This window comes from Channa argus, chromosome 22 (assembly GCF_033026475.1).
Source record: "Channa argus isolate prfri chromosome 22, Channa argus male v1.0, whole genome shotgun sequence".
In the NCBI taxonomy this organism is placed as follows: Eukaryota; Metazoa; Chordata; class Actinopteri; order Anabantiformes; family Channidae; genus Channa; species Channa argus.
The window spans coordinates 11811993-11837493 of record NC_090218.1 but is presented as its reverse complement, the minus strand read 5'-3'; the positions used below and the strand labels follow the sequence as shown (position 1 = coordinate 11837493).

Below are 25501 nucleotides of genomic sequence, written 5' to 3'. Positions count from 1 at the left end.
GGCTGCTGCAGTGACACTTTCACCTCAATGGCCGTGATTAATCTCTAATATAATATATTAATATGACTCTGCGGTTAATTTGGAAGCCCGCAGTGGAATGGAACCTTATCTTTGCTTTTCAGATGGGGCAGAAAAATAACACACCACTGTGATAACATTGGTGTTAGGGTTTGGATGATGCACCGTCTGCACAAACACGCTCCTACAGGCAGAGTTTCTTGCTGAACCCCGACTTACAGCAGCAATGTTTGGGCACGAAGCTCCACATGACTGCCAAAGATATGGGTTTGGATTATATCTGAAATGAAGCAGATGTTTTTCCACTTCACGTGCTCTTTAATGGCTTTAGAGTAAATCCACACCATCCACATTTATCAATTGTCCTTTTAGTCTCAGAGTTTTGTTTTGAGTTGAAACTTTAATCTAGATTTGTTTACAACTGAAGTATTTCTGGTGTAAATGACAAAGGCAGATAGTAGAAAATGAGGCACAGTTGAACTATCCGTAAAATGACATTTTATCATCTTATTCATATCATCTTTATCCATGAAGGTTTAATGGGCCTCTTTTGGTTTAGTTGTGACAACTGTCTTTTTCTGCCCAACCAATCCACCCTCACAGTGAAGAAGCTAATACTAGCAATGTTCAGTGTCTGACTCTTTCAGCCCTGTGCTGCAGCTGTCAGTAAATTGTGACTGTTTAAATATTCTACACTTCTTTCCATTTCACTGGCTGTCGATCTGACTTGAATCAAACATACAATAAAAATTCTGCATATGACTTGTGTACATGTCGACATGCAGAAAGACACTTACAACCATACAAGCATTCAGTAGATTCACAGGCATGCACACACACACACACATACACACACACACACCGCGAAAAGCCAAACTCACAGACTGAGCTGACAGCTGCAGATGGTTAGGGGGAGAGAGGGAGGCAGAGATGGATTATGTATTATTGAGCACATTTTCATCCCTCAACCTCCAAACCAATATGAACCAAACATATCTGCAGCCAGATTTTTACTGATAACACCTGATATTTTTAAACCTATATGTATGTATGTGGGTGTGTGTATGAATATTGTCAACGATCAGAAAACTGAAGTCTGAAATAACGCAAAATAAAGATCTATTTTAGAGATCTATTTTTTGTACATTATGTGATTAATACGTAGGCAGGTGTGCAGCGCTTGTTTGAGCTCTGTGTGTGAAAACATATGTACATCTGTACTGGGACTATAAGGACTGTAATATTTAAACTTGAACGTGAAGATAATAATGATTTATCATCTTTTAACCTCAAATCCATCGGATTCCATGCCCACTGCTGTCCTGCAGGTTAACACACTGTACACCTGCAGCCTGGGACTACAAGGCTCATCATGCAGCTTTAACACTTGCTGCAGCCACAGTGGAAATATGGATGAGTTAACACTGTGCTGTGAAGCTGTCACAGACAATTAAAGATGGTGGGAGTGAAGGGGGGCCTTGGGAGAAACATTTGTGAGAAGCATACAAAGCAAAAGAAAGTTGTATTTATTAATGTAAATAAATGAATAAATTCTTCTGCACTGCTGAAGCATTAACAAGACCTTGTTAGTAAACCCTCTTTCAGGTATGCAGTTTTCCATTAATCTGACATGTCTGAATGAGCACCAAGGTCACTTCTCTGTGCAAGTCAGGACAGAAGTCTAACTAGATCGGCCCTACTAACATTTACGTATCGCTCTCAACATGGCCCAAGTCTGAACTGCATGAAGTCAAATTACCAGGCATCAGGGTTATTGTCCTATACTAAAACACAGAAACGATTGGTTTGGAGCTACTTTTGTACAACAAATTAAAATAATCTACAAGAAGAAAGTGTAAAACTAAAGTCGAAACCAGGTTATATCTCATTAGCCATTTCCGGCCATAGTCACTACAGTTGACGACACCCGTGGAGTAGATGCAGATGCCGAGCAACAGCAGCAAGGAAAACGTCGGTAAAGCAGCAGCCACTCACTACTGAAAAGAGGTGGAGAGAACAGCTTCCAAACTATTCAGATGATTATACAAACAGACTACAGCCTTCGACAGCTTTCTAAGAATTTAGTGCTGCACATAAGTCTGAAAACTTCAGAGACTGTGCATTAATTATTGTATCGCAGAGAACATGCAATGTGGATCATCAGTCTGTCAGGAACATTTTATTTAAATATACAGTACAGAATAGTGATGAACAAGCCACCATATCATTAATGTCTGTGGATAAACGCGTCAAATAGTGAGCAAATAGTTTAAATATTCAATGACAGCATTTGTGTGAACAGACGCTGCCACTTTAGAACAAATATATTGTTCTATTAAATATCCATGATCAGTACATTCTTTTACGCACCGCACAGGTCCATGGTCAACTTTTATTCTTTACAAGAATTAATACAAAATATAGCTAAAGAGCTTGATTTCCGCATGTTTGGCTGATGTCATATTCATTCCATGGCTCTCCACATTATGACTGTGCGTATGTCTGACTGAAGCTGTGACAAACGTCAATGTAAAACTGAACGATTATCTTTAACAGACTATTAAAAGGCAGAACAGTTGTGTCCCGCATCTCAAAAGGATTCATCTGTTATTGAGGTAATTTAGACTCAATCGAGTTGATATTAGACAGCCCACCTAACACAGCCCCTGACTCGCTCTACTTCCCTGCTCAGTGCTACAAAGAAAATCTATTTGCATAGATGAAAAATAATGCTGCCATCAGCAGTAGTGTTTCCACTGTGCAGCAAACTCTTAAAACAGATCCTCACAAACACAATGCATCAACCTCTGCAGAGTGAGCTCATCTGGCTGTCACCACTACTGCCAAGACGCGACACTAAAATACCACCTGCCTGCCTGCAGCATCGGTCTGGGCCCCTAAATCTATTTTAGTACCCCTAGCTTTTATTCCTAAAGCAATATCAAAGTGTCTTAACGCACTGCTTCTTTGTCTTCTTATTCCTTTGCTTCCCTCAAATATCAGATGATGAAGTGTGCATATAAGTTCAACAATGCCGAAGCCTGTCTGTTTTGATAGGTATACCCAAAATAATTGCAAATAGTGGGAATAAAGTAAAAATACTGCTGGGAATTTTGAAAAGAATGAAGATTAAAATACTGGACATCCGTCACTAACACTTGCTGATAATCTGTCCTCTGATCTTATTAACTACTGGGCAGGTACAGCTGGTAGACGGAGGGGGCAGGAGTGTTGGAGCGGGGTCGTCTATAGGCTCCTCAGTTATAAGATACTATGAACAGGGGCAAATACATACTATCGCCTTTTGTTTTAGCATGATTAGACCATGAACTCACTAACATGCAAACAGTCAGGGCAGACCCTGACTATTGTAGCTGATTTTGGCTGACTAGCAAAGTGAGCATCATGTTGAGCGGCTTTGCTCTGATTTCTGACATGATCCACGTGTCTTCTGGTATCAGATGTTAGTGTGTGGATTAGCTTCCTCCTTTTCAGGTCTTTTGTTTGTGAAGCAGTTGATACTGGAGCTGATCAACCTAACGTCCTGCCCCCAGCAGCTTTTAAACAATGTTAAGCTTTTACATGCATAACGAATTTGAATTAGAATTTACTCCTCTTGTGGTCAAAGTTTAGATAATTAGGATGAGCATTAGAAATATTTGTCCTATCAAAGATGCAGTGGACATTAAAAAAGTGAAACTCACAAGTCACATTCATTTTTGTACTGCACATGAAAGAACCACAAAAGATAATTAATAATTCAAAGCAGGAGGGGCAGAAATATTATGACTAAAACAGAATGAAAAGCATTGAATTGCACAAAATCAAACTCTTTGCACTGTGCCATGTCTGTCAAACTCCCTGCCTCCAGTTCATAACGCTGGCCTTACATTAAAAGCTTCAGTCTTTGAGCCAATGTCCAGGTATAGTGACCAAGCTCCTACTGGGCCAAACAACACAACGAATCAACTAAAATTTAAAAAACATGCTCCACCGTAATAAGTTCACAGCCAGACACGGCCCTTCATCAAATAGAAGGGTGTGTCTGGCTGAATTGTTTCTAATAGTTTTTTAGAAGGGGTTCAGATACGAACAGAGATCTATGGCATCACGAAACGGGCAACTCCCCTCTGCAGGCTAACAACTAACCTAACGTGAGTAGAGAAGAATCTCTGTTGGCTTTAGAATCTGTTTGGTGACTGGCGTACAGATGCATGTTAAACTTGACCTTTAAGAAATTCAAAGTTTTTTTTATCCATCTTGACCATGTAAGTAAACTCCTCATGTAAGTACTGGTCATATGTCACCATCACCACTGGAAGGCCCTGCTGACAAGACGAGATGATCCATAATGCAGAAGTCCTCCTCATGTGTAGTCAACCAAAAAGAACACAAGTCATGCCATTGGTTTTTAGTGGCTGCAACTCAACAGAACACCCTCCTCCATGTTCCCATTTTGCTTTGCCAATAAACAGCACCTGTGGTCTTTACAGCACACATACAGAAAAAGTTTCACAAACAAAGCTCTGTGTCTCAACAATGGTGGAATGAACTACCTAATTCTGCATCTTCACTCCCAATATCCAATAATACTCACAAAATCAAATATTTTGATTTTATCATCTTCTTCCTGACCTAGCCGGGGGGTTTTGTTTTGTTTTTGTTATTTGCTCGTCGAGTACTGCATCTTACCTGTAAGTCGTTTTGGTTAAAAGTTATTGCCAAATGACTGTAACGTGTGTATGTATGTTTTCTATGCTATGTAGCACATTTTACCTGCATAAGCTCCTGCTTCTCCTTCTCCCCAGAGCTGATGGCGTCTCGGATGGAGCGGACCTCGCTGAGTATGGCCTGCGCCTCCTGCAGCTTGTAGCCATAGGGGCTGTTGGACACTTTTTGGTCAATCCTAGAGGCCAGAAATGGTAGACAGAGACAGACAAGCACACAGAAGAAGGAAGGAGATCAATTGGATGATGATTTAGCAAAATGTGGGAAAGGCAAAGACTCACTGGTGTTCTGGACATGTCAGTTTTAAGGATCCAATTACTTTAAATAATGAGCTCTTTAAAACATTCTACAGGAAACTGGAAGTTTAAGTGCTATTCAAAAACATCTCACATGCCTACAGTTACACTAAGTGACATGTAAAGCTGTCCACTTTAACCACACCCTTTTACTAGCAGACACTTAGAAGGTGTCATTGGAGTCAGAGTGGGGCACTGAAACAGCAGATGGTGTAGCAGCATTACTAATTCACTTTCACACTAACACACATTTTCCAGACTGCTCCGTGGAACCAAAGTGTGTCATGATAACAGTGCTGAACAGACGCACATTCAAATGGCTGCACACTAAGCCGACTAAATTTGAATATCCATCTTTTTCTCACCATGCTTAAATCCACACTAAACTCTTAGACAGAGCTGATCAGCTGAAGCTCTACAGAGCAGATTAAGCTGTAACATGATGGCCTCGTGTTTTCCTTTTGATGAGGAAAAGCATGTAAATGGGTTTACAAGCATAAAACAGAGATTTAATCAACATCCCAGTGGAAGAAATTGCTGTACAAAGGGTCAGGAGGTAGAAAATCTGCTCTTTTATTTCAAATGTAAAAAACCCCACTTGACTTTCCAGAGTTACAGGGTCTGTAACAGGGTCTGTTCCTGTTTGGTCAAAATCTTCAAATATTTATCAATTAGTTGAAATAAAGAGAACTAAACTATTTCAGGTTTGCAAGTTAAGGGAACAAAACTCTTGAATGAATAATTGAAGGCATGTTTAAAAAACAAAAGTGTAAATGCAGGTTAATTTGCAAGTAAAATATGTTTTCACATACTGTATAAACATTACTAAGTATACATGTAGGTAAGTATAATCAGCACAAAAATGTTTGTTCTTCTAATGTTTGTAACCTCCAGGTAACCTACATTAGATTCGGTTTATGGCTGTGGGAAGACCCGGCTGCAGGGAAAACAGTCACAGAGGTGCAGGAAACGGCAGCTATGTAAACCCTGTCACTAGCAAGTCATGCACGCATGCAAATAACTGGTCCTTCCACATTCTTCAGGGAGGGAGGAAGGTGAGGAAGGTGAGGAAGGTTCTGAGAGAGAGAGACAGAGAGAGAGAGAGAGAGAGAGAGAGAGAGAGAGAGAGAGAGAGAGAGAGGGAAAGAGAGATAGAAAGAGAGAGAGAGAGAGAGAGAGAGAGACAGAGAGAGACAGAGAGAGAGAGACAGAGAGAGACAGAGAGAGAAAGAGACAGAGAGAGAGACAGAGAGCGAGAGAGACAGAGAGAGAGCGAGAGAGAGAGAGAGCGAGAGAGAGCCAGAGAGAGAGAGAGAGACAGAGAGAGAGAGACAGAGAGAGCAAATGAGAGAGAGAGCAAATGAGAGAGACAAGAAGAATGAGGAAGTGAGCGAAGGCGGAAGGAGGGAGGCACTTGTCTGTATCAGGCAGAGAGAACAAATAAGTCCTCAAACCTTGACTGAATCTGATTAACCCTTTTTCAATTAAAATCACCATGACCCCTTTACAACACACACAAAAAGGGACCTTAAATCAGATAGTAATGAGGGATTTCATTAACCACTGTCGTAAACACTGAAATTCCACAGTATAGTGAATGTTTCAAAACCGTCACTTAACCCTGTCAACTAGTAGCATGTGTCAAAAACTAAAATAGTAAATCAGTCTGTGGGAGCATAGTGACCCTAGAACCCCAACATACTGTACCATACTGTGAGGTTTGTTTAGTGTCATTATGTAAAGTGTACAAGGTCTTACTAATACTGGACTAAATTATTCTTTTATTTTAAGTTCATGTAGCGAGGCTGGCTTATCTTAAGATGAATTCTTTATTAAGGGTCAAGCTCCAAACTCTCTATTTTAAACCTTGCTTCCTCCCTTTCTTTCCTTTACTTTCAAGGTCCGTGGCACTAGCTTGTAATACTGTCTCTAAAAACGTAACTGCAAGCGTCGTAAAAGCCAGATCTTGTATATATACCTCTGATGACATCATCATGTTTATCTCCATAGAATTTAAAGATCCTCTAAATTAGAGATGTTGAGTTTTAATGTCTAGCTCACAGTCAGTCCACCAGTTTTTCCCATATGTGTGCAGCTATTAAGGCTGGAGAACAATATTTATTTTGGGATTAATTGCAATTCTCTTTTCTAAATATTATTTGTCTGTACGGTAATAGTGTATGCAGTTCAGTTAGGCGTGCAGGGTATGTAAAATGTCTATTTTATGATCAAGTAATCATTAAAAAGTGCACAGAGAGCTAACTAGCTAACAGCTGTCTGCAGACATCAAGGTGAAGTCTAGTCAACACAAACAGTGGAGATTAATTAATATCACTGATCAAAGTCAGTGTCTGTGGTGCCCGTGCTAAAAGCGATAATTAAAGTGGCCATGCTGTAATCAGCTGTAGGACCTTCTGCTTCTGTGGACTGTGAACAACAATAGCTCATGTCATCAGTTGCTTAAATCAGATAAGGAAAAGCTTTAACGTCAGTTTTTTTTTTTTTTTTTTTTTTAAATTCAGCTTGGATTAGGGATCAGGTTAAAAACTGATTGCTTACCGTGGAACATGTACATTCGAAATTAATACTTCTTTTGTGCCTTCCTACACTGTTAATCATCTCGTGACCCCTTTGATTCATCTCATGACCCCTTGTGTGGGTCCTATCCCTCAGGGTAGGACTCCACTGGTCTGAAAAATGACTGGATTTTCATCTCCCTTAAAATCATTCCCTTCTTTGGAACTAAGGGACATTACTACAAGCAGAAAAACAAACCCAGACTGTTCACATGATTCTTGGCCATACATACTGTCATTTTCTGTTCTGTGTAGAAAGCCATAAATCACTTTTCTGTGAACCAGTATTTAGTGAAATCTTATCAGGAGTGTGTGGCTGCATTCCAGTCTAAGCCTATTCGTATTTCTGCAGTCAGTGGTTGTTAAATGCAGTCTGATGACTGTAACAGGAGAAGAAAGTCACGGAGGAATGCCATCCAACCACCCTGACTCAGCTACTCTTTAATCCTCCTAACACTTTCACTGTGCCGCATGAGGCAAGACAAACAGACCAGACATTCATGCTCAATTCGGCATTGACCGGCAGCGGCACGTCTGATTTCCAGTGTGCTGGATTTGAAAACGAAAATTCACCGAAAGCCTCAGTCTGAGAAAAAGAACAAGGTTCAGCATTCCTAATAGTCCTTCTGCGGAACTCACTTGACAGTCAGAGGTGTAGAAGTGGGTCAGATAGAAGGGGTGTTTCCCTTCAAATAGACATTCTTCAGCTATTATTCCACTCATGTGTTTATTGACGTGTTAGCGTTTAATGACAGAATGGAATGTGTGATAATGCTGAGGCAGGAACTATAAGGCGCGATAAGCAGCAGTTTACTGCATTGTATCAGTTCATTCCATCCTTTCACATTAACATTCAGGTTTTAAACATGTGCTAAACACGACACATTCCAAAAAGTGTTTGCTCTTTTATCTCTACCACACAACAGTATTCCAATAAAGGCCTAAGTGATTGTGTCATACATAAAGGATAGAATTCTGTGGTCTGATGACACACATTTAGATTCTTTGGGAACATTTCTGAGCACTCTGTCAGACAGCCACCAGGCAATACTCATCACCCAGCTAATAGCGTCCCAACAATGATAGCAGCATCGTGCTGTGCTCAGGGTGAGACTGCTCAGAATTCAGAGGAGGATGAATGCAAACCTGCCACACAGTGCATGACCCTGGAGTCCGACCATAACCCAAAGCGTACAGCCAAGACAACACTTGAATGTCTTTGGGACAAGTGTCTCACTTACACTTATAAACAGAGGATTCACAGAGGTTAACTCAAATCCTAGATTTATGAATAAAGGTCTGAATTTCTGTTAACTGGGCTGTAGAAAGATCCATTAACCACACAGCTTATGTACATTTCTTGACCAAAACTAAAAAAAACTAAATTGCTAATATCAGTTCATTCAAGACCAATAGGCCAGTTAGCGAACTAACATCTAATACCTCACTTGTAAGTCGCTTTGGATAAAAGCGTCTGCTAAATGACTAAATGTAAATGTAAATCTAATGGTGCAACATAATCACACATATGAACATATTTCCATATCCTATATAATCCTTCTGGCAATGCATTGCTCCACTAAAAGCAGCGCAGGTGAGCAGGTTGGAGAATGAGTTGACAGTAATGTTGGCACGTGTGCTGGAAATGTGAATAGTGTTACAGAGGTGTCCCTGTGTTTTTACTTAGGGGTCGTGAAGGGTTGTCCCATTTCATAAGGACACATTTCAACAACCACCGCTTAATGCCTGGTATTGAGTGGAATGAGGGAGGACTGGTAAACAAGCAGTAAGGGTGTAAACTATGAATCGGGATTGGGCCTCACACTTAAACCCCACACAACATCTGTGCAGAGACCTGAAGATGACAGATGGTCCCTATCTAATCTAATAGAGCTACAGAGGATCAGGCAGGTTGGGTTAAACTGTGAGACGTCTGTAGAGACTTAGAGAGGAAAGGGAAATTTGTTAAAAGTGAAGGGGTCTAAATATTTTTTGAAAATAAATATACACTATGTTTTAATTAGGCCTGCAACTAACAGTTATTTTCATTTCATAATTCTTCAAATTTAGTTCAACTAATTATTTGATGTAGGAAATATCAAACAAAGTGAAAACAAATCTAATCCAAACTGATGCTGCTTTTTTTTTAATGTTTCGCTTAAAGAAATGACAATTATCAGAACACTTTAGATTAATTTGTGTCAATCTACTAATCAGATGTTACACCGAGATGCAGAACAAATATCATCCTGCAGTGTGATAACAAATAAGAATTTAAAAAATACTGATTAATGGCATCAGCTGTAGCTACGCTGACATTTAAAATGAGTGAGAAAGAAATCTTTTGCTGACACAAAACTCCCGACCAGATATGTGTCATCAGTTTTCCCCATCTTCACTGAAACACAAGTCTGGTGATTTCAGGTTTATCCACTCTGGAGATTTATTTTCCAGCTTTCAAAAGTGCTGACATAATCTAGACAAATGGCCAAAACAAATGTGTGTTTGCGAAGGGGGATTTCTCAGATGACAAAAAGTGCTATGAAGGTTGTGTAGTACCGTGCAGATAAAGCTCAATCTATCTATAAATTAATTCATTATTAATTAAAAATAATCCACTATTTTTGATAATTAATTATGTTATTGATGAAGCTTCCAGCTCGTCAAATGTGAGGATTCACTGCTTTTGTGTGTTCAAGAAGTTAACAAACTGACAAAACAAACGTATGTCACCTTACAAACGTTCCCTGCTTCCTCACTACTCACAGACAAATCAATAAACTGATTGTTTCCAATTGTTTCAATTGCCAGAATAATCAGTAATAAATCATTATCTTACCAGACATGGGAAATAAAACCTAGACTTTAGAAAGTTCATTCCTATCAAAGAAATAACAAATTGTATTACATTAACCTTTAGAAGATGGCTGAGGAATTACTCTCTCCATCAAACACTCCACAGCTCCCCAGCAGTAAACCTAAGCCAAAGGTGCTCTGCAGCCAGACAATCAAACTGTGACAGAGGGAAGGTCAAACTCACACTTGCTATTCAAGTCAGCTTCTGACTGTCCTGTTTTGCTCCTCAAATTAAATAAGGAGGGTTGGTGGTAGCTAGGGTGAGGATCTAAGCAAGACACCTCTTAAGGTGCCCTTCAAGGTGGGCAAGGCTGGACTGGAATAGTTCCAGAAATGAGTACACATACAGATCACACATTCCCCCTGATAAGGAAGGTAAAACAGAGGCACTAAGGGGAAGTACGTCAGTGTTTGGGAGACGGCATCAGGATGCACAACTTACTCTTTGAGTGTCTCAAAGCCTTGTTCCTTGTACTGAAGCTCCTGCTTCATACAGGCCAGGTCCCGCTTCAGCTTGTTCACCTGGAACACACAAGATGAGAGAAAGACATTGAAAAACTATTTAAAATACATTAAAGCAGACTTTGGAAGACTTTGTATATGGCCCATTTGTTCCTGCTACAGATGTAAATATAAAAAAAGTGGTAAATTTTTTTTTTACAGATTTTAGAAAATGTAATAACATTATTTATTTATTTATTTTAACATTTCTCCCTCTGGCTGTAATTTTTAGCATATCACCAGGAGTAAAGGGTGTTTCTGTGTAGGACTATTTCCTGTTGTGGATTGTTCCACATTCGGTGTTCTCGTGAGTATTTGTGGCAGCAGGGTGGAGTATGATTGACTCAAAATAAACTACAGTGTTTGTGTTCACGTTATGAAGGAACATGTGTGAGCTGTGTGACTCACTAAAATGTTTTTAGTAGTCTTTGCTCTGAAACAACAGAGCTTTAAGGGACGGGAGTATGTTACATCAAGCTTTGGATGTGAGCAGGATACGTTCATTGTTAGAGGACACTGAAGAAACAGCCGGTAAAAAAAAAAAAAAGGTCAAACATTCAGCTTAGCAAGTACATTTTTAAAATTCAAACGTCTCACTCAACACATACACTGAGACAGTACTCACAGGATTTTTTGCGGGTTATGCAACAAGCTGTAATATGACAAATGTATGTCATTCTCCTCCTAAGAATGATTTCTGGCCCCTCAGCAGCTCAAAGGTGCAAGCTGCTGTTTGGAGCTAAACAGGTAGTGAGATTTGGGTTTATGAAAACAGCAACTTTTAGCAAGAAACAAAGTAAATAAAAGCCACTGAATTGAGACAGTAAAGTCGTGGGATGTGGAACCAATGCCATATGCTAAGTAGTCATTTGACTTTTATGAAACTTTTTTTTGAAAGTTTGCTTATAATATTGTACATAGTTTTACAAGCATTTAATATTTCACGTACACAATGTGTACCAGCCTCAACAATTCAGTACTGGTCAGGCTTTATATTAAAAAGGTTATCTGTATATTTTTTATACTTTATCATATTACAAAAAACAGGGTCAGTGGTTCGATCCCTGGCCTTGGCTATAAGTGTCTCTGGGCAAGACACTGAGCCCCTAGCAGCCCACCCCCCTCCCCAGCTGTGCAGTGCCGGTCCAAGCCCGGTAGAAATTGGGGAGGGTCGGGTCAGGAAGGGCTGTGCCCAATAAAAGCTGTGCTAAAATCAACATTCGAACAATGATCCGCTGGGGTGACACTGAACTCACGGGATGAGCCAAATGGAGAAAAAAAAATAAATAAATTTTTTTATATTGTCATATGGGTATTTAAATTTTTTTGTATTTAAAATTGTGTTTTTGTGTTTGTTTTCTCTTCTTTCTTATCTCACTACTTATTGAAGTAGTAATTAATTTATTAATTTAAAAAATTAAGAGTAAACTAATAGAAACAATAAAGGTTTGTTGCAGCCCTAAAAAGAAAAACAGGTATCAGCTAGATGTAGAACATCCAGGTGATCTTTTTAAAAATGGAAAGAGGCTCTTACCCGACTTTTGGCGGTTGCGATTTCTGCTTTCAGGATGTCTGGGTCATACTTGCTAGAAGACGACGATCTGGAATTTACTGCAGAAAAGTTAAGATATGAAGAGTAGACAGAGGTGATAAAACACTGCCCCTTCAATGGTTATCAAATAAATATACGTAAACAATGTATATGATATTAAAAACTTCATTTATTTTATTTATTTTTCTCCAGTCAGTCATTTTTGGATTACACCTGTGAGAGATGACAGAAGAAGCCTTAAAGAGATTATCAATTATTGTCAGTGTGGCTAAATGTGTGCCTGCACCTGCTTTGTGTTCAAAAGTGTCAGATACAGAACAGCATTATTAGTCGTTTTGCTCTTTACTAAGTCCATCTATATACCAGTAGCCAGTCTCTCCACCATACTCACAGCTGGTCTGTGACATCGACTTGTCCCTCCACGCGTCATTGAGCTGCCGGTATTCCTGCTGCGCCAGCCGCAGTCTCTGCTCCTTCACCTGGTAGATCTCCTTCTGAGCACTGAGTGCGTCACTGGCCACGGCCAGATAGTCCCGCAACATGGCCTCCTGCTCCCGCTGCCACTGGGCCCGCGGGTCCTCCAGCTGTGTGCTCTCTGCAGGGAAAGGTAAAGAGGAAGTTGAAGGAGGAGGACAACTGACATGTGAATATCAAGTGTAAATTGTGTACGAAAGTTCTTATGTTATCAATGTCTACAAGGAAAAACAGTGATACAGACAAGAGAAAGGGGGACTGGGAACAGGAATGATAAGAGGTAAACCTGGACAACATGGAGAGTGACAGACAGATAAAGGGATGAGCAGCAAGACTGGCAGCAGTGCACTCACTTGTGTTGTGGTCGACATAGTATGCTCCGACCACGGGGTCATACGCCTCCTCCCAACCGACCGGCAACTCATCTCCAATACAATCAGCAAAAGTTAAAGGCTTTGTCTGCCTAAAGAAAAACACGATAGGAAAAGAGATTCAGAAACAGAAGCTCTACAATTCAAAGATGTTACAAAGCTCATGGCTCTGGGAGATTTATTATTATTATCATTTTATTTTTTGTTTTAGTTATAATTATTGAGGAGGTAGCTGACAGGGATGTTGATGTGGGTACTTGTGGAAAAGCTCAAGTTTTTTTCCCCCAAAACTTTCCAATATTATTGCTGTGTTTATAGGCTGCAGTAAAGATCTTCTGATAATGCCCCACTGCCAATACGCAGCATTACATATGCTACATTTGGGAAGCAGTAATTCCTGACAATGTGCACAGCCAGTGCTCCAAATCAACATAGCATACAAGAAGGTGCCACGTTGCATAGGCATATGCAAAGTTAACAAGAAGTATAGCTGAGGCCTTAAAATAACATACAATTCATGGAAAGTTATTAGTTTTTTAGAGCATGATTCAACATGCTGAAGCTGAGTCTTTCGTTTTTCCAGCCAGTATTTATTTTATGAACTACTACCTGTGTAGTAACACTTCAATGGCCCCATAGTTATTGCAGCAACCGGTGATGACCCCCTCTATAATTAAACCCTGTTCAGCAGCAGGTCTGAATAACGACTGAACTAAAACACAGAATTATTCAAGCTCAGTGTTTTTGTCCAAATGCTGTTTCAGCAGGAAGAGGCAGAGTGAGTGTGTGAGTCAAGAAGGGGGTTGGGGTGTGTGGTCTGGTGTTTCACTGAGTCCTCTAGCTTCTTTCAAGGGGGAAAACGAAGAAAGAGGAGGGGTGTCCCTCTAGCCTGCCACAATAGGAGGAAACTGGTCCGTGGCATTCCACAAGTAGCACTGACGCATCGCCTGGAGGTTTCTGGGGCAACCCGTACAGTGGCCTTACAGATGGTTCACTGCAGCCGCAATAGCAAAAATGACAAATTTTACATTTTGTTTTGACACAACGGAGTAAATATGTTTTTTTTTACTTTTGCAATATAATTACATTTTCAATCTGAAATCATGTTTTAACATCTACTGGTATTATATATATATATATATATATATGTGTTATCTTATATCATATAAAGGACTGCAAGTGTACTGCTGATACCATACATCCAGATCAAACCTTTTATTTTAGTGAAATATCAAAATTTTTCCAAATACTCGTTACAAAACCTATTTTATACATCCAAAATACTGTGGTGTATTGTGGTCCATGCCCTATTAAAATAGAATCTATCATATATAAATGGGAAAGTATAGTATGCAATACAAAGGGCCCATTACAGACACACACCATCATCAGTGTTTGAGCAAGTGTGTGAACGGGTGAAGGTAAAGTGTTTTGGATTAAAGAGATTTACATAACTGACCCCAATAAAAATGACAATATAACAATACATTTTCTACCAGAACTGCAAAAGTATCCAGTGCATGTAGATGTTTCCCTTCATCTCCATTACATTTCCAGCAGTCTTTTAAACCAAGTCTAAATAGTTCTAGAAGGGACCTAATTTTCCTACTTTGACTGAACGTTTCTGATGACCATGGAGGTCGAAAACATAATTATGTGAAACTTCGTATGTTTTGATGGCTTAATGGACAAACAGGAGAGAAGCTGATACCTACTGCTCAATACTGAACCATGGCCGAGTTCTCTCCGGGGGGCATCCTAAACTACATGGATAACAATAAAAGCCCCCAATGTTAAGCATGAACATGTTGCTGGAGTTTTCCTAAATACAGGTGTCGGCTCCATCAACTGAGATACAGCTGCCCCAAAGTAATTTCACATCATACCTTGTAACAGCAAGGTAGAAACCTGTTGTGCTGCGCCTTTGAAGATCAACAAAGAAGTCATATTAACTAAATTGTGTAGAACTAATCACATGAGATTGATAAATTAAAAAACATCAAGGAAACCTATCAGTGATTTCATCACCAGACAATGAACAACAAGTAAAAAGAGAGACTCTTCCTTTCTGCTGTAACTTGTGTTTCCTGACTGCAGATGCAAACACTGAGCAGCAGCTCATTGCTACAGGGGAGAAACTGAACTGGGTCCTTTTTCAGCTGATAAATAATGAAAGGGGCCTGGAGAAGACCCCTCAGCTCTGCTCTAAATTTAGCTCGGGAAGGTACGGAGCATTCTGCCAATGGTTGATCCCAGAAAAAGCTGGCTGCTTGGCAGGCTGGGGATCCACATCTAATTATTTGATTCCTCTCTCTCTCTCTCCTCTCAACCACTAAATCCTATCCTCTAATCGCTGGGCCGAGGGGAGTTGCTGACCTAAACTCGTCACTCTCCGTCACACTTTCCCTCGGAGCAAAGGACCAGCTGGCAGCAGCGGCCCAGCCTCCATTTCAATGCCAGTCATATAATAGCCACTTGTAGTGCTTCTCATATGATTCACTGCTGTAGTGCTCCAACTGCCAGCGTTAGCTGTGAGTGTCCCCACGATACCGGGATCAAGTAATATGGACAAAAGTAATGATATGTGGATTTATCAGATGAGACTAATCAATGAATCCAGTAATTGTTGTAGCTGGTAGCAGTATGCAATGAAATACACAGAGAGCCAAAACTACCAGCGGTGAACTTTGCTGTTGGTCATTTTTTGGAATTAAGTGTATTTTCAGCAGCCCCCTATATAAAACACCACAAATTGCCTTTACTAGAGTTTAGTGTCCATCAGTCTCCAGCCTGGATTATCTTATCCATCTGTGCCAAAGACCTCAGCTGTTGTCCAAAATAGATTAAAAACACATCAGCCAGGTGACGTGTTTCTTCAATCCAAAGCACTTGGTCAAAATTGTTTTTTTTTTTTTTTTTTTTTGTTAAATACCCCAAATCACAGGGGGCTAGTATAGATTTACATTTTCAAATTAGCTTTCATTTTGATATCATTTTTAAATGTGATCGGAATTTCTATTTAGTGTGGTGTGAAAAATGATCCCAAAGATTAAACTTAAACTTTATTACCATAAAAGACTACAATACATTATTGTCCAAGTTACAAATATTATGGTAAAAAGCAATGTAGTTATGCAATAGTTGGCCTTATTAAGGCAATATTATGAAATGGCATTAACAATATATGTTTTGTGTATTTACCTAAAAACATTCTTAACAGAAATATGCTCTATTGTTAGTGCAAATAATTAATGCAGGTTTTAAATTTAAAATTTTCAACATGCTTCTTATGGCTTTAGTTTAGGGTGTAAATGTGGATTAATGCTTTTAAACCTGCTCCTGACTTCCCTATATTAAAATATTTCTCTGCTTGTATCTATAAAACTCCTCCAGATGACATCACCGGGAGAAAGCTTTTCATCATTAGAAACATTCAGTTCAGATTGTGTCATCTGAACTAAAAGTTCGTCCAAGTGATGTTATCTGGAGGCATTTTTTAGCTAGAAGCAGAGAGATATTTTAATATAGGTATTTTTAATATAGGTAGGTCAAAGGGAAGTTTATTTGCATTTATGTACATGTATTAACCAAAAGAAGCAAGTTGAAAATTAGTGAAGGCATCTTTTAAGTCCAGTTACCTACTGGGAAAAAAATGCTGCATTGAGCTGCGTGGAGCTCAGGTCAGGTTCAGACATCAACCACAACGTGGTTACGGGCTCGCATCAGGTTTGGCCGACCAAACAATAGTTTTTGATGGTAATTAATATATATATATATATATATATATATATATATATATATATATATATATATATATATATATATATATATATATATATATATATATATATATATATATATATATATATATATATATATATATATATAAAAAAATTTTTTTTTTAAGTTTACAAAAAGTCATACGTTTCCGTTTATATGGAGTTTGGGTTCTGGCACACGTAGTAGTTTGACAGACATTACAGGATATTTCTTACATTATCCTAACTACATTTATTCAAGAAGGCTTTCAGCATTGTGTATGTATCTCTAAGAACGTATTAGGTCACAAAATAAAATGTTGAAGATTTAATAAAAACATATGTAAACTACCTTAAGTTGTAAACACAAGAGATGTTTAAGAGAGAATTTTGAAAATGTAACTAAAAAAAGTGCTTTTGTCTTATTATGGATTAGGCACCAGGCAGCACATAAATGGAGCAAACCAGCTTCCCCAGCTTAAATATCATTGTTTGACATGTCTCAACATTTGTACCCTATTTCTGATATGTTGCCTCAATTGATTTTTAAAGTTATTTGTCTTAAGACTGTGCAAAACCACTTAGGGGCCTGCAAGTTGTTTCTAAGGATGGCGCACACACACACACACACACACACACACACACACACACACACACACACACACACACACACACACACACACACACACACACACACACACACACACACACACACACACACACACACACACACACACACACACACACCCCTGTAGTATGGAGAATACATACATTATCAAACACTGGCAAGTTAGAAAGACCTGCAATTTTAGTTTCTTTGTCTTTACATTTATATTTCTACTCTGAAAATACATAAATACGAGTCGTTTGTTGCAAATTCTAACAAAAAAAAAAATCCTCAAAACAAGACATCTGCAGGCACCACACATGTTTGATGCTCACTTTTTACTACTAGAAAATATTTTACATTTAAAAAAAAAGTCTAATAGTCAAGAGAACAATTAGCAGATCAATCAGTTACTTAATAAAAGTAGTTGTCTTTCCCAGAGTGAATAACCAAATAATTAGTTTGTCCCATGATGGTCTGCGATTTTCAGAAGCTTTTCTGAGACTAAAACTGCGAGGAAAACACTGAATCGGTAGCTTTCTGGTTTGGAGAACATTATTTCTGGCTCTATATCGGCCTCTAAAACCTGGTATCAGCCCAACCCAAATACGCGCAGCCCCATAGGTTTTTACATACCAAGGTAAACAGCCAGGCCGGGCCTCTAATGCAAACTGACAAAGCATGTGGCATAGTGCAAACACACAGGGAGGCGGGCCGCATAGCTGAACGGTGAATCAGATAGCAACACAGAGAAATGTTCATTCAGAGCAGCGCACAAATTCCTCAGGTCCAGCTATGGTCCAACGGTACAACAATGACACACAACTACAGACCAGCTACTCCTCTTTATGCTTTATCTTACAAAGAATCCAAATTAACGTCAAATTTATCATAAAACAGCAGAAATCCGCTTCCGTCCTGTTGCACATTATCTCTGTCATACCAGAGTGTAGGTGTGTTATCTTGCAGACAACATTCCTCACACCTGACGATATACATGCAGTGCGTCACTGCACGGGTTAATATATAATATTTGAACCCTGGATAATGAAGTTTTCTGAAAACATTTAACTTCTTTAAGCTTTTCTTACTTTAATTCCTCTAAAGGTCTGTACAAGACTTAAGATGCTGAAGGTTTTTTTTGATTTTTATTAAAAGTTTAAAAAAAGTAGATTTTCATTAGGAAAAGAAAACGTGCTGTGCTACTAAATACAGTCTGGACACCGTGTACAGTACATCTACAGGTACATTAGATATTCAATTAAACAACACGGAATATAAGGCTTGCTGTCTGTCTTCATTCCTGAGGCCTTGACTACAATGGAAGGGTTTTAACGTGACTCCAGCAGGAAATTCATAGCTGATAGGTCTGTGAATCTACCAGTCCATCAGTCTCCTCACACCTTTTTTTCCTTATTATCCATAGATAACAACAGTGGTGGGTATACCACAAAAAAAAAAAATGTCAATGTCTCAATAACTTGTCAATTGTTAGGGGTCTTCTTGGTCTCATGATGATAAAATGCGAACAGCATGACGAGAGAGGACTGTTTCAATACAAACTGCCGTGGAACCAGAACATTTAGTGGTCGCAAAAATAAATACACTTATTGTAACCATACACATTCAGCTTCCACGGAGCTGCACCGTTGACCCACCCACACCGAAACATTCTAGAACTCTGTGAATTTCATCCTGGCAGCCGTGTAAGGGGAGGTAGTCATGTATGTAGAGAATAACTGCTACTGCTCTAGTGATCTTTTTTTCTCCTTTAGATGATAAGTGACCTGAAAATGTGTTGCTTAAATGGGGCTGGTATTGTGGTAAACAAAAAAAGTTTGCGATACCAATACTGATATGTGGACTTCGATACAGATTCCTGATCCACGTTTTTTCTATACCAATTTAATAAAATCTGTTTTAAGAAAAAGAAAATTACATTTCAATATAAATCTTAATTCTGAGCTTCTTACCATTTTTACATACTAAAACATACGATCTCGTTTAGTGTACCTAATAATCGGGCAGTGAAAATAAATTCAAAAGCAGTGAAGTCACACAGACTCAATGTCTCCTTTAGTTTAAATGTAAAATATTTAGGAAGCAAAAGCTGGCGCTGACATTTTTCGGTAGGTGAATTTTTCAAAGAATGAGTGCTCCAGAAATTAGCCACCATCACTGACCGATCCTCTGTCCTTCTCTGTGTCCTAAGACTCAGTGCTCAGCAGGTCCTGCTGGCAGAGGGACGGGCTGGGGAACTGCTGTCTTTATCCCTCAAGCTTCTTTCACACATACACTGGAATCCTGAAATTCTCCTAAGTTTGTCTGAAGGGGTGTATGTGAGGATACAAAAGTCAGATTGAGACGTTGTCGACCTTACCCCACTTTACCCTGTGAGCCCCCCCCCCCGTACAAAGTCAGCATTATGTGTGTGAGCTCATGCATGTAGCATGTTGCTCTGTCCTGGGACGATTCAAAGCAAGTGAATGGGCCTGTTGAAACGTTTTATTTTTAGACGCTAAAGTAAATCTAAAAGCTGAAATTATCGCTTTGCTGCAGGTTTGTGCTCGTTTCATTGCTGTTTTAATAAACTACTTCTATTAGCTTGAAAGCATGGAAGTTATTTTGAGCTACACACAACATCATTTTTGGAGGTTGTCAACTTTGGTGTCTCACCTTCTGTTCCCCTGTGTGTGTGTTTGTCCTTGTCAACAGGGAGGACAAAGAGAGGACAAAGACCTCTATATTAACAGCATAACTATATTTCAGATCTGCTAAACTTCATTACTGCTTTTGTTTTTTGCCCATTTAAGATCTCGTTTTAAGTCTAATATTTGAAATGCGCACACAATAATCAATAGCCTAAGTTTAAAACCAAGCCCTACAGGACGGTACTGCAGGCTTTTTTTTGTTTGTTTGTTTTATACGTCAGGACATGATTGCAAACTATCAATCAAATTGTCAATAACTTAAAAGTTCACCTAAACCAGGATTTCCACAAAACCTGTGATCTACGTTTGAACGCCTCATATCACTTGACCGAAAAAAAAGACACATTTAAACTGCTTGTTAAATGCAAGCTGCGGTAACTTGAGAGTGAACACGAGAAGAATGAGAGCTCACAGAGAACTAGCAATTTAAAAGGAAACACGAACTTGGAATATTAATTTCTTGGTCTTGCATTCGTGTCATCGAAAACACGCTTGTCTAATTAGTGCAACAAGTTTTATAGTATGAAATATTTCAGCAATCTAAACCATCTTTGCTTCCTCTTCCTTGCACAGACATTAAAACCAAGGTACATTACTGCATCTGTTTTAACGCTGTTCTGAGCACCCACTAATTAATAAGTTATAACATAGTTGGTTATGTATTAAATAAAAAACTACACAGCAGCTGTTACTGAGCCAGCCTCTGTTCAGTTTGCAGGGCCTCACGCTGCACTTTGACCCAAGTGCACCTTGGCAAGCAGTGAAAGGGATTTCAGATGAATCAGGCCTTTGGTTGGCGAGTCTGCTCGCTGCTCGATCCTTCACGTCGTGTGTTTCAGGAATGTGTGCGAGTAGTTGTTATATAGGCTTTGTTTGGGAAGCTTTTCTTCACTCACTAAGTGTGTCTGAAGCAAGTGGAGGGGTTTTGCTAAAAGGTGAATGTCTTCATTCCACCTGTCGCTACTTAACGGGCGAGTGTTGAAGGTGTTATCTCACTTACAATTCAAATAAACCATGGCCAACAAACAGTGCAATGGTGTGTGTGCAACACAGTGGTGGAATCTGAAAAACCAGTGATTTTTACTTATGGAGGAGAAAAAAAGAAAAAGAGTCAAGCAGTAAATCCTCACAGTCAAGAAGCCGGAACCAGAATGGAATGAATGGCATATAACTGTAAGCGTACGCACAGACGAAGCCCTTCATGGCTTAAATTAGTGAAAAAGTCACGGATGCGTTTTCAACCGTTTGTAACGGCAGTGAAGCTCCGTGGCACGGATTGATATACTAATTGGGTTTTTCTGACAACAATTAGGGAAAACAATATGCAGAAAGGCACTTATACCCATCTTTTTTAAATGTCTCATCTGTTCTTTCTTGCACTTGCATCTCATGAAACAGAAAGACTTCTTGTCATAGCACTTTGCTTTAATGTTTTCTCCTTTACTCAGATATTTGCTAGGCTTTTACCTCACTTGTAAGTCGCTTTTGATAAAATTGTCTGTCAAAATGTAGAAAGGTGATTAAATCAATGAATCAGTAAAGAATATGATGAATGGCTCTTTAGAAAATATTATATAAAAATTAAAACCAGACTTAACAGTCGTAAGAAGAAAACAACTAGTACATTAATGATGTGACTTTTCCCAGTGTTCAGTTGCAGTGTTGATGTCTGAAGAACAGATACAGAGACAAGTTAAACCCAATGTAAGACAAAAAAAATGTGTATGGCCACACCACACAGTTAGACAAAAACAACCCGTAAGCCTCCAGAATTCCAGACATAAGCCATTAGAGGGATTTGGTATCAAAGTCCAAGGGGTTTTAAGTAACTGTAATGATGAAAAACCTGAAAACCTGCCCTCCCCTCTGGTTTTTCATACAAGTAGGACTGTGTTGCCTGCTTGGCGCATTAAGCCTGTTAGACTGATGGAGAGACGTCGTAAATAAAATGGTAACTCACTCCTCCAAACCTGGTTTCTAATTAGAGGCATGTAAAGCAGGAGGATGCACCCTATGAGAAGCAGTGCATAAGAAAAGTTCTCTTAACAAAGGGATAATGGATTGTGTAAGTTTGCTGCAGACATTTGTGTAAAAATGACATAAACCAAATTGCTTTTTTTTTTTTGTTATCCATCATCTCGCTCATGATCATTTTTCTATTCATTTCAAAATGTTTGTTCTCTAAGGATCTAAAGAGAAGAGGTCATGCCCTGTTTATTCCCAATTAGACAGCATTAAACACCGTTACACACCAACACAGCGCACTGTGAGAAGGAACATCTTATTCCTCAAACCTCCTGATGCATTTGATTCACACCAAAAGGATGGTGCCTTACTGTCTTACACTGACTCGGCTGGTAGAGTGGCCGCCTACCGACCATGGGGTCGGAGGTTTGCGCCTCGCTCTTCCCGACCACATGTCGAAGTGTCTCTGGGCAAGACACTGAACCCCCTACAACCCATCCTCATCTCCAGCCGTGCAGCGCCGCTCCCAAGCCCGGACAAAATAATCCGCTGTGGCCACCCTGAACTCACAGGATGTTGCCTTACTTCAGTAGGACAAGAAATAACAGCTTCAAGGTCAAAATAATCCAATAATTTGAATAATAATTCAAATAATAAAAGGCTGCAGTTGGTGAGTTTACTGCTCAAGTTCTCATTAGGATTTCTGCTATTCATCAGATACTAAACCCAAAACAACGACATCTCCATGTAGCATTAGCTGTGTATCTATGGCTCTAGCAGAGGAGGAGCATCCCCAACATCCACCAGCTGCTCAGATGTTCGGTCAGGCTAACATTTTGGGGTTTTGGACTGTTTGTCTAACAAAACCACTTGTTCAGAGTCAGTCACTGATGACATCTCCATCATGTATTATGCTGAGGTACTAATCTAAGTACTTTAAGAACATATTTTCTGCCATGTGGACTCTTTTGGACCTTTCTTCCTTTTCATGTAGTCTCTACTACTTGGCATCTACAGACCAGCTGCTGATACAGTAAAGGACTAAAGGTTAAAAACATTGTACAGTCAGTACAATGTGTTTTAAAACATTTCACCCAAAATATTGTTTTAAATTTGTACTTCAGTCTTGTTTAGTTTTTTATGAGGGGGGGGGGTTATAGAATCAATAACAAGTATGATCAAGACGTATATTTATTGATCATATATTTGCAGAACATCGTACAGAGTTATTGCCTACTACTTCTGAAACATGTTGGGGATCTGCTTTTTAATTAGTGGATGTTCAGAGGTCAAAGGTCAGCCATTCTGCGCGCACACACACACACACACACACACACACACTCCTACCTATCTCGGGGGTCGATCCAGCTGGTGCACTGGTTAATGTGGTCGATGTAATAGACTTTGCCATCAAAGTCTCGGGCTTCCTCCCAACCCTCAGGTAGTGGCAACTCCTTCCTTGGCATGTCAGGCGAGTCTCCATGTAATTAACTCCTCTCTACTCAAAATCACAACGAAGGGAAACCATCGCTTTTCTCGGTCATCATCAGCGGCAAAAACAATGCAGCAACTATGTTAGAAATCCCAGGCCTGGCGGGGTTTGAATTAAGTTAGGCCATAAAACCGATCATAACAATCATCCATATTAAGATACGAATTAGCGGGGGGAGACTTTCGGGGGACCCAACTGTTCCAGCAGGTTGCACTTGAGCATCAATTCATTTCAAACGTTAGTGTCGGTACAAAGCCAACAACCACACACCCACGACGCGGTACTATTTCACCTGTTTTTCCAACTGTGGGCACATTTTCCAAACTTTCCCCGTTTTGGGAAACTTTCAGTCGGTCTGGGGACAACTTTAGAAGCAAAGTACAATTATCCACGGTTCACGGGACACAAACGGGGCTGCTGCTGCTGCGGCTGCTGCTGCTGCTGGTGGTGGTGGTGCTCGGATTCAACGTAAACACAACGGCTGCTTCACGCCGAAGTCCACAGCCGTCAAAGTAAAACTAGCGAGTAGGCAGTGATGTGTCCGGAGGAGCGACGTCTCACAGCGCCGTCAAAAAAATCCTCTAAAATCCCCAAACTCGGCTCGTTTCTTCTCGTTGCCTACAGGCCACCATGTTTAGCAGCAGTAACCGACGCTAGCCGCCAGCCGCGGGGTAACGAACAGTCCGAGCGCCGCTGAGTGGGGAAAGTAACACGCTAATCCACAGCCGCCACGAGCCGCTAAATCCGCCAGAAACTTGTCCATTATCCTATGAAATGATACGTTTGAAAGCTGGACGGCCGGTGAGCGGCGGCGGTAAAGTCTGTCCTCAGTCCCTGTGACTTCGGCCGGTCGTCGGCTGTCAAGTCACGCACGTTCACTGCGACGACTTCCGGAGTTCAAAATAAGACGCCTGTTGATAAACGATTCCAGCAAAATAAAACTTCCGGTCACTATGGTCAACGTTTTAAACACGACGTCACACAAAACATCTGTTTCAATCTTCACTTTTTACTGCTAGTTGTGGTATTTTTTGACAGTTTTTGTGTATATGTTCATTTCATGTCTCTTATTATTATTATTTCTGCTTTGTTCTGTGTCCTGTTTTAGTTTCGTCCATATTTCGTTTGTGCCTGTTTGTGATTGATAATTTTTTTGTCTTTTAAATGTTTTCAAACAAAATATATGAACAGAAACTTTAGAGGCTCTGGCCTCTGCCCTGTAGGCCCGTTTAGGGATTAGTATCAGCCAGGGAGCATTTCTATCTTTCTTGTTTTTAACTTCTACGGCTGCTCATTTACATTTGGGTCTGATTAAAATTTCTCCAGCCATAATGTATATGAGGTCAAAGGTCATCCCTCTTCATGTGACAAACTTATCATAGATTTCTATCATTTGTCTTGATTGTTTAATTGAGAATTGTGTTAATTTCTTGCAATGATCCTGTTCTGTTTTGATAGGTCAGTAGGTTTGTCACCTACTGACAAAACTTTCTAGCTCACAGCGCCCCCTGGAGACCAACATGGTGACCTGCTGAGTGGATCCTCATGATGAGCGATGGAAATTGGTTTCAAGTCAAGTTTCCTCATCTGCATCTA

The 25501-nt window shown here is 39.7% G+C and overlaps 1 protein-coding gene across 1 annotated transcript in view; it reads right to left on the bottom strand.

The window, feature by feature from the left end:
* Nucleotides 1-24863, bottom strand: part of wwc1 (WW and C2 domain containing 1) — a 47729-nt gene extending 22866 nt beyond the window's left edge. The window contains exons 1-6 of the mRNA XM_067491688.1: nucleotides 23761-24863; nucleotides 13355-13464; nucleotides 12919-13122; nucleotides 12510-12586; nucleotides 10917-10996; nucleotides 4795-4924 (exon numbers count right to left, since the gene is read on the bottom strand). Coding sequence (XP_067347789.1) covers nucleotides 4795-4924; nucleotides 10917-10996; nucleotides 12510-12586; nucleotides 12919-13122; nucleotides 13355-13464; nucleotides 23761-23879 — 720 coding nt within the window. The 5' untranslated portion in view covers nucleotides 23880-24863. The remainder of the gene's footprint in view (nucleotides 1-4794; nucleotides 4925-10916; nucleotides 10997-12509; nucleotides 12587-12918; nucleotides 13123-13354; nucleotides 13465-23760) is intronic.
* Nucleotides 24864-25501: the final 638 nt, after the last annotated feature.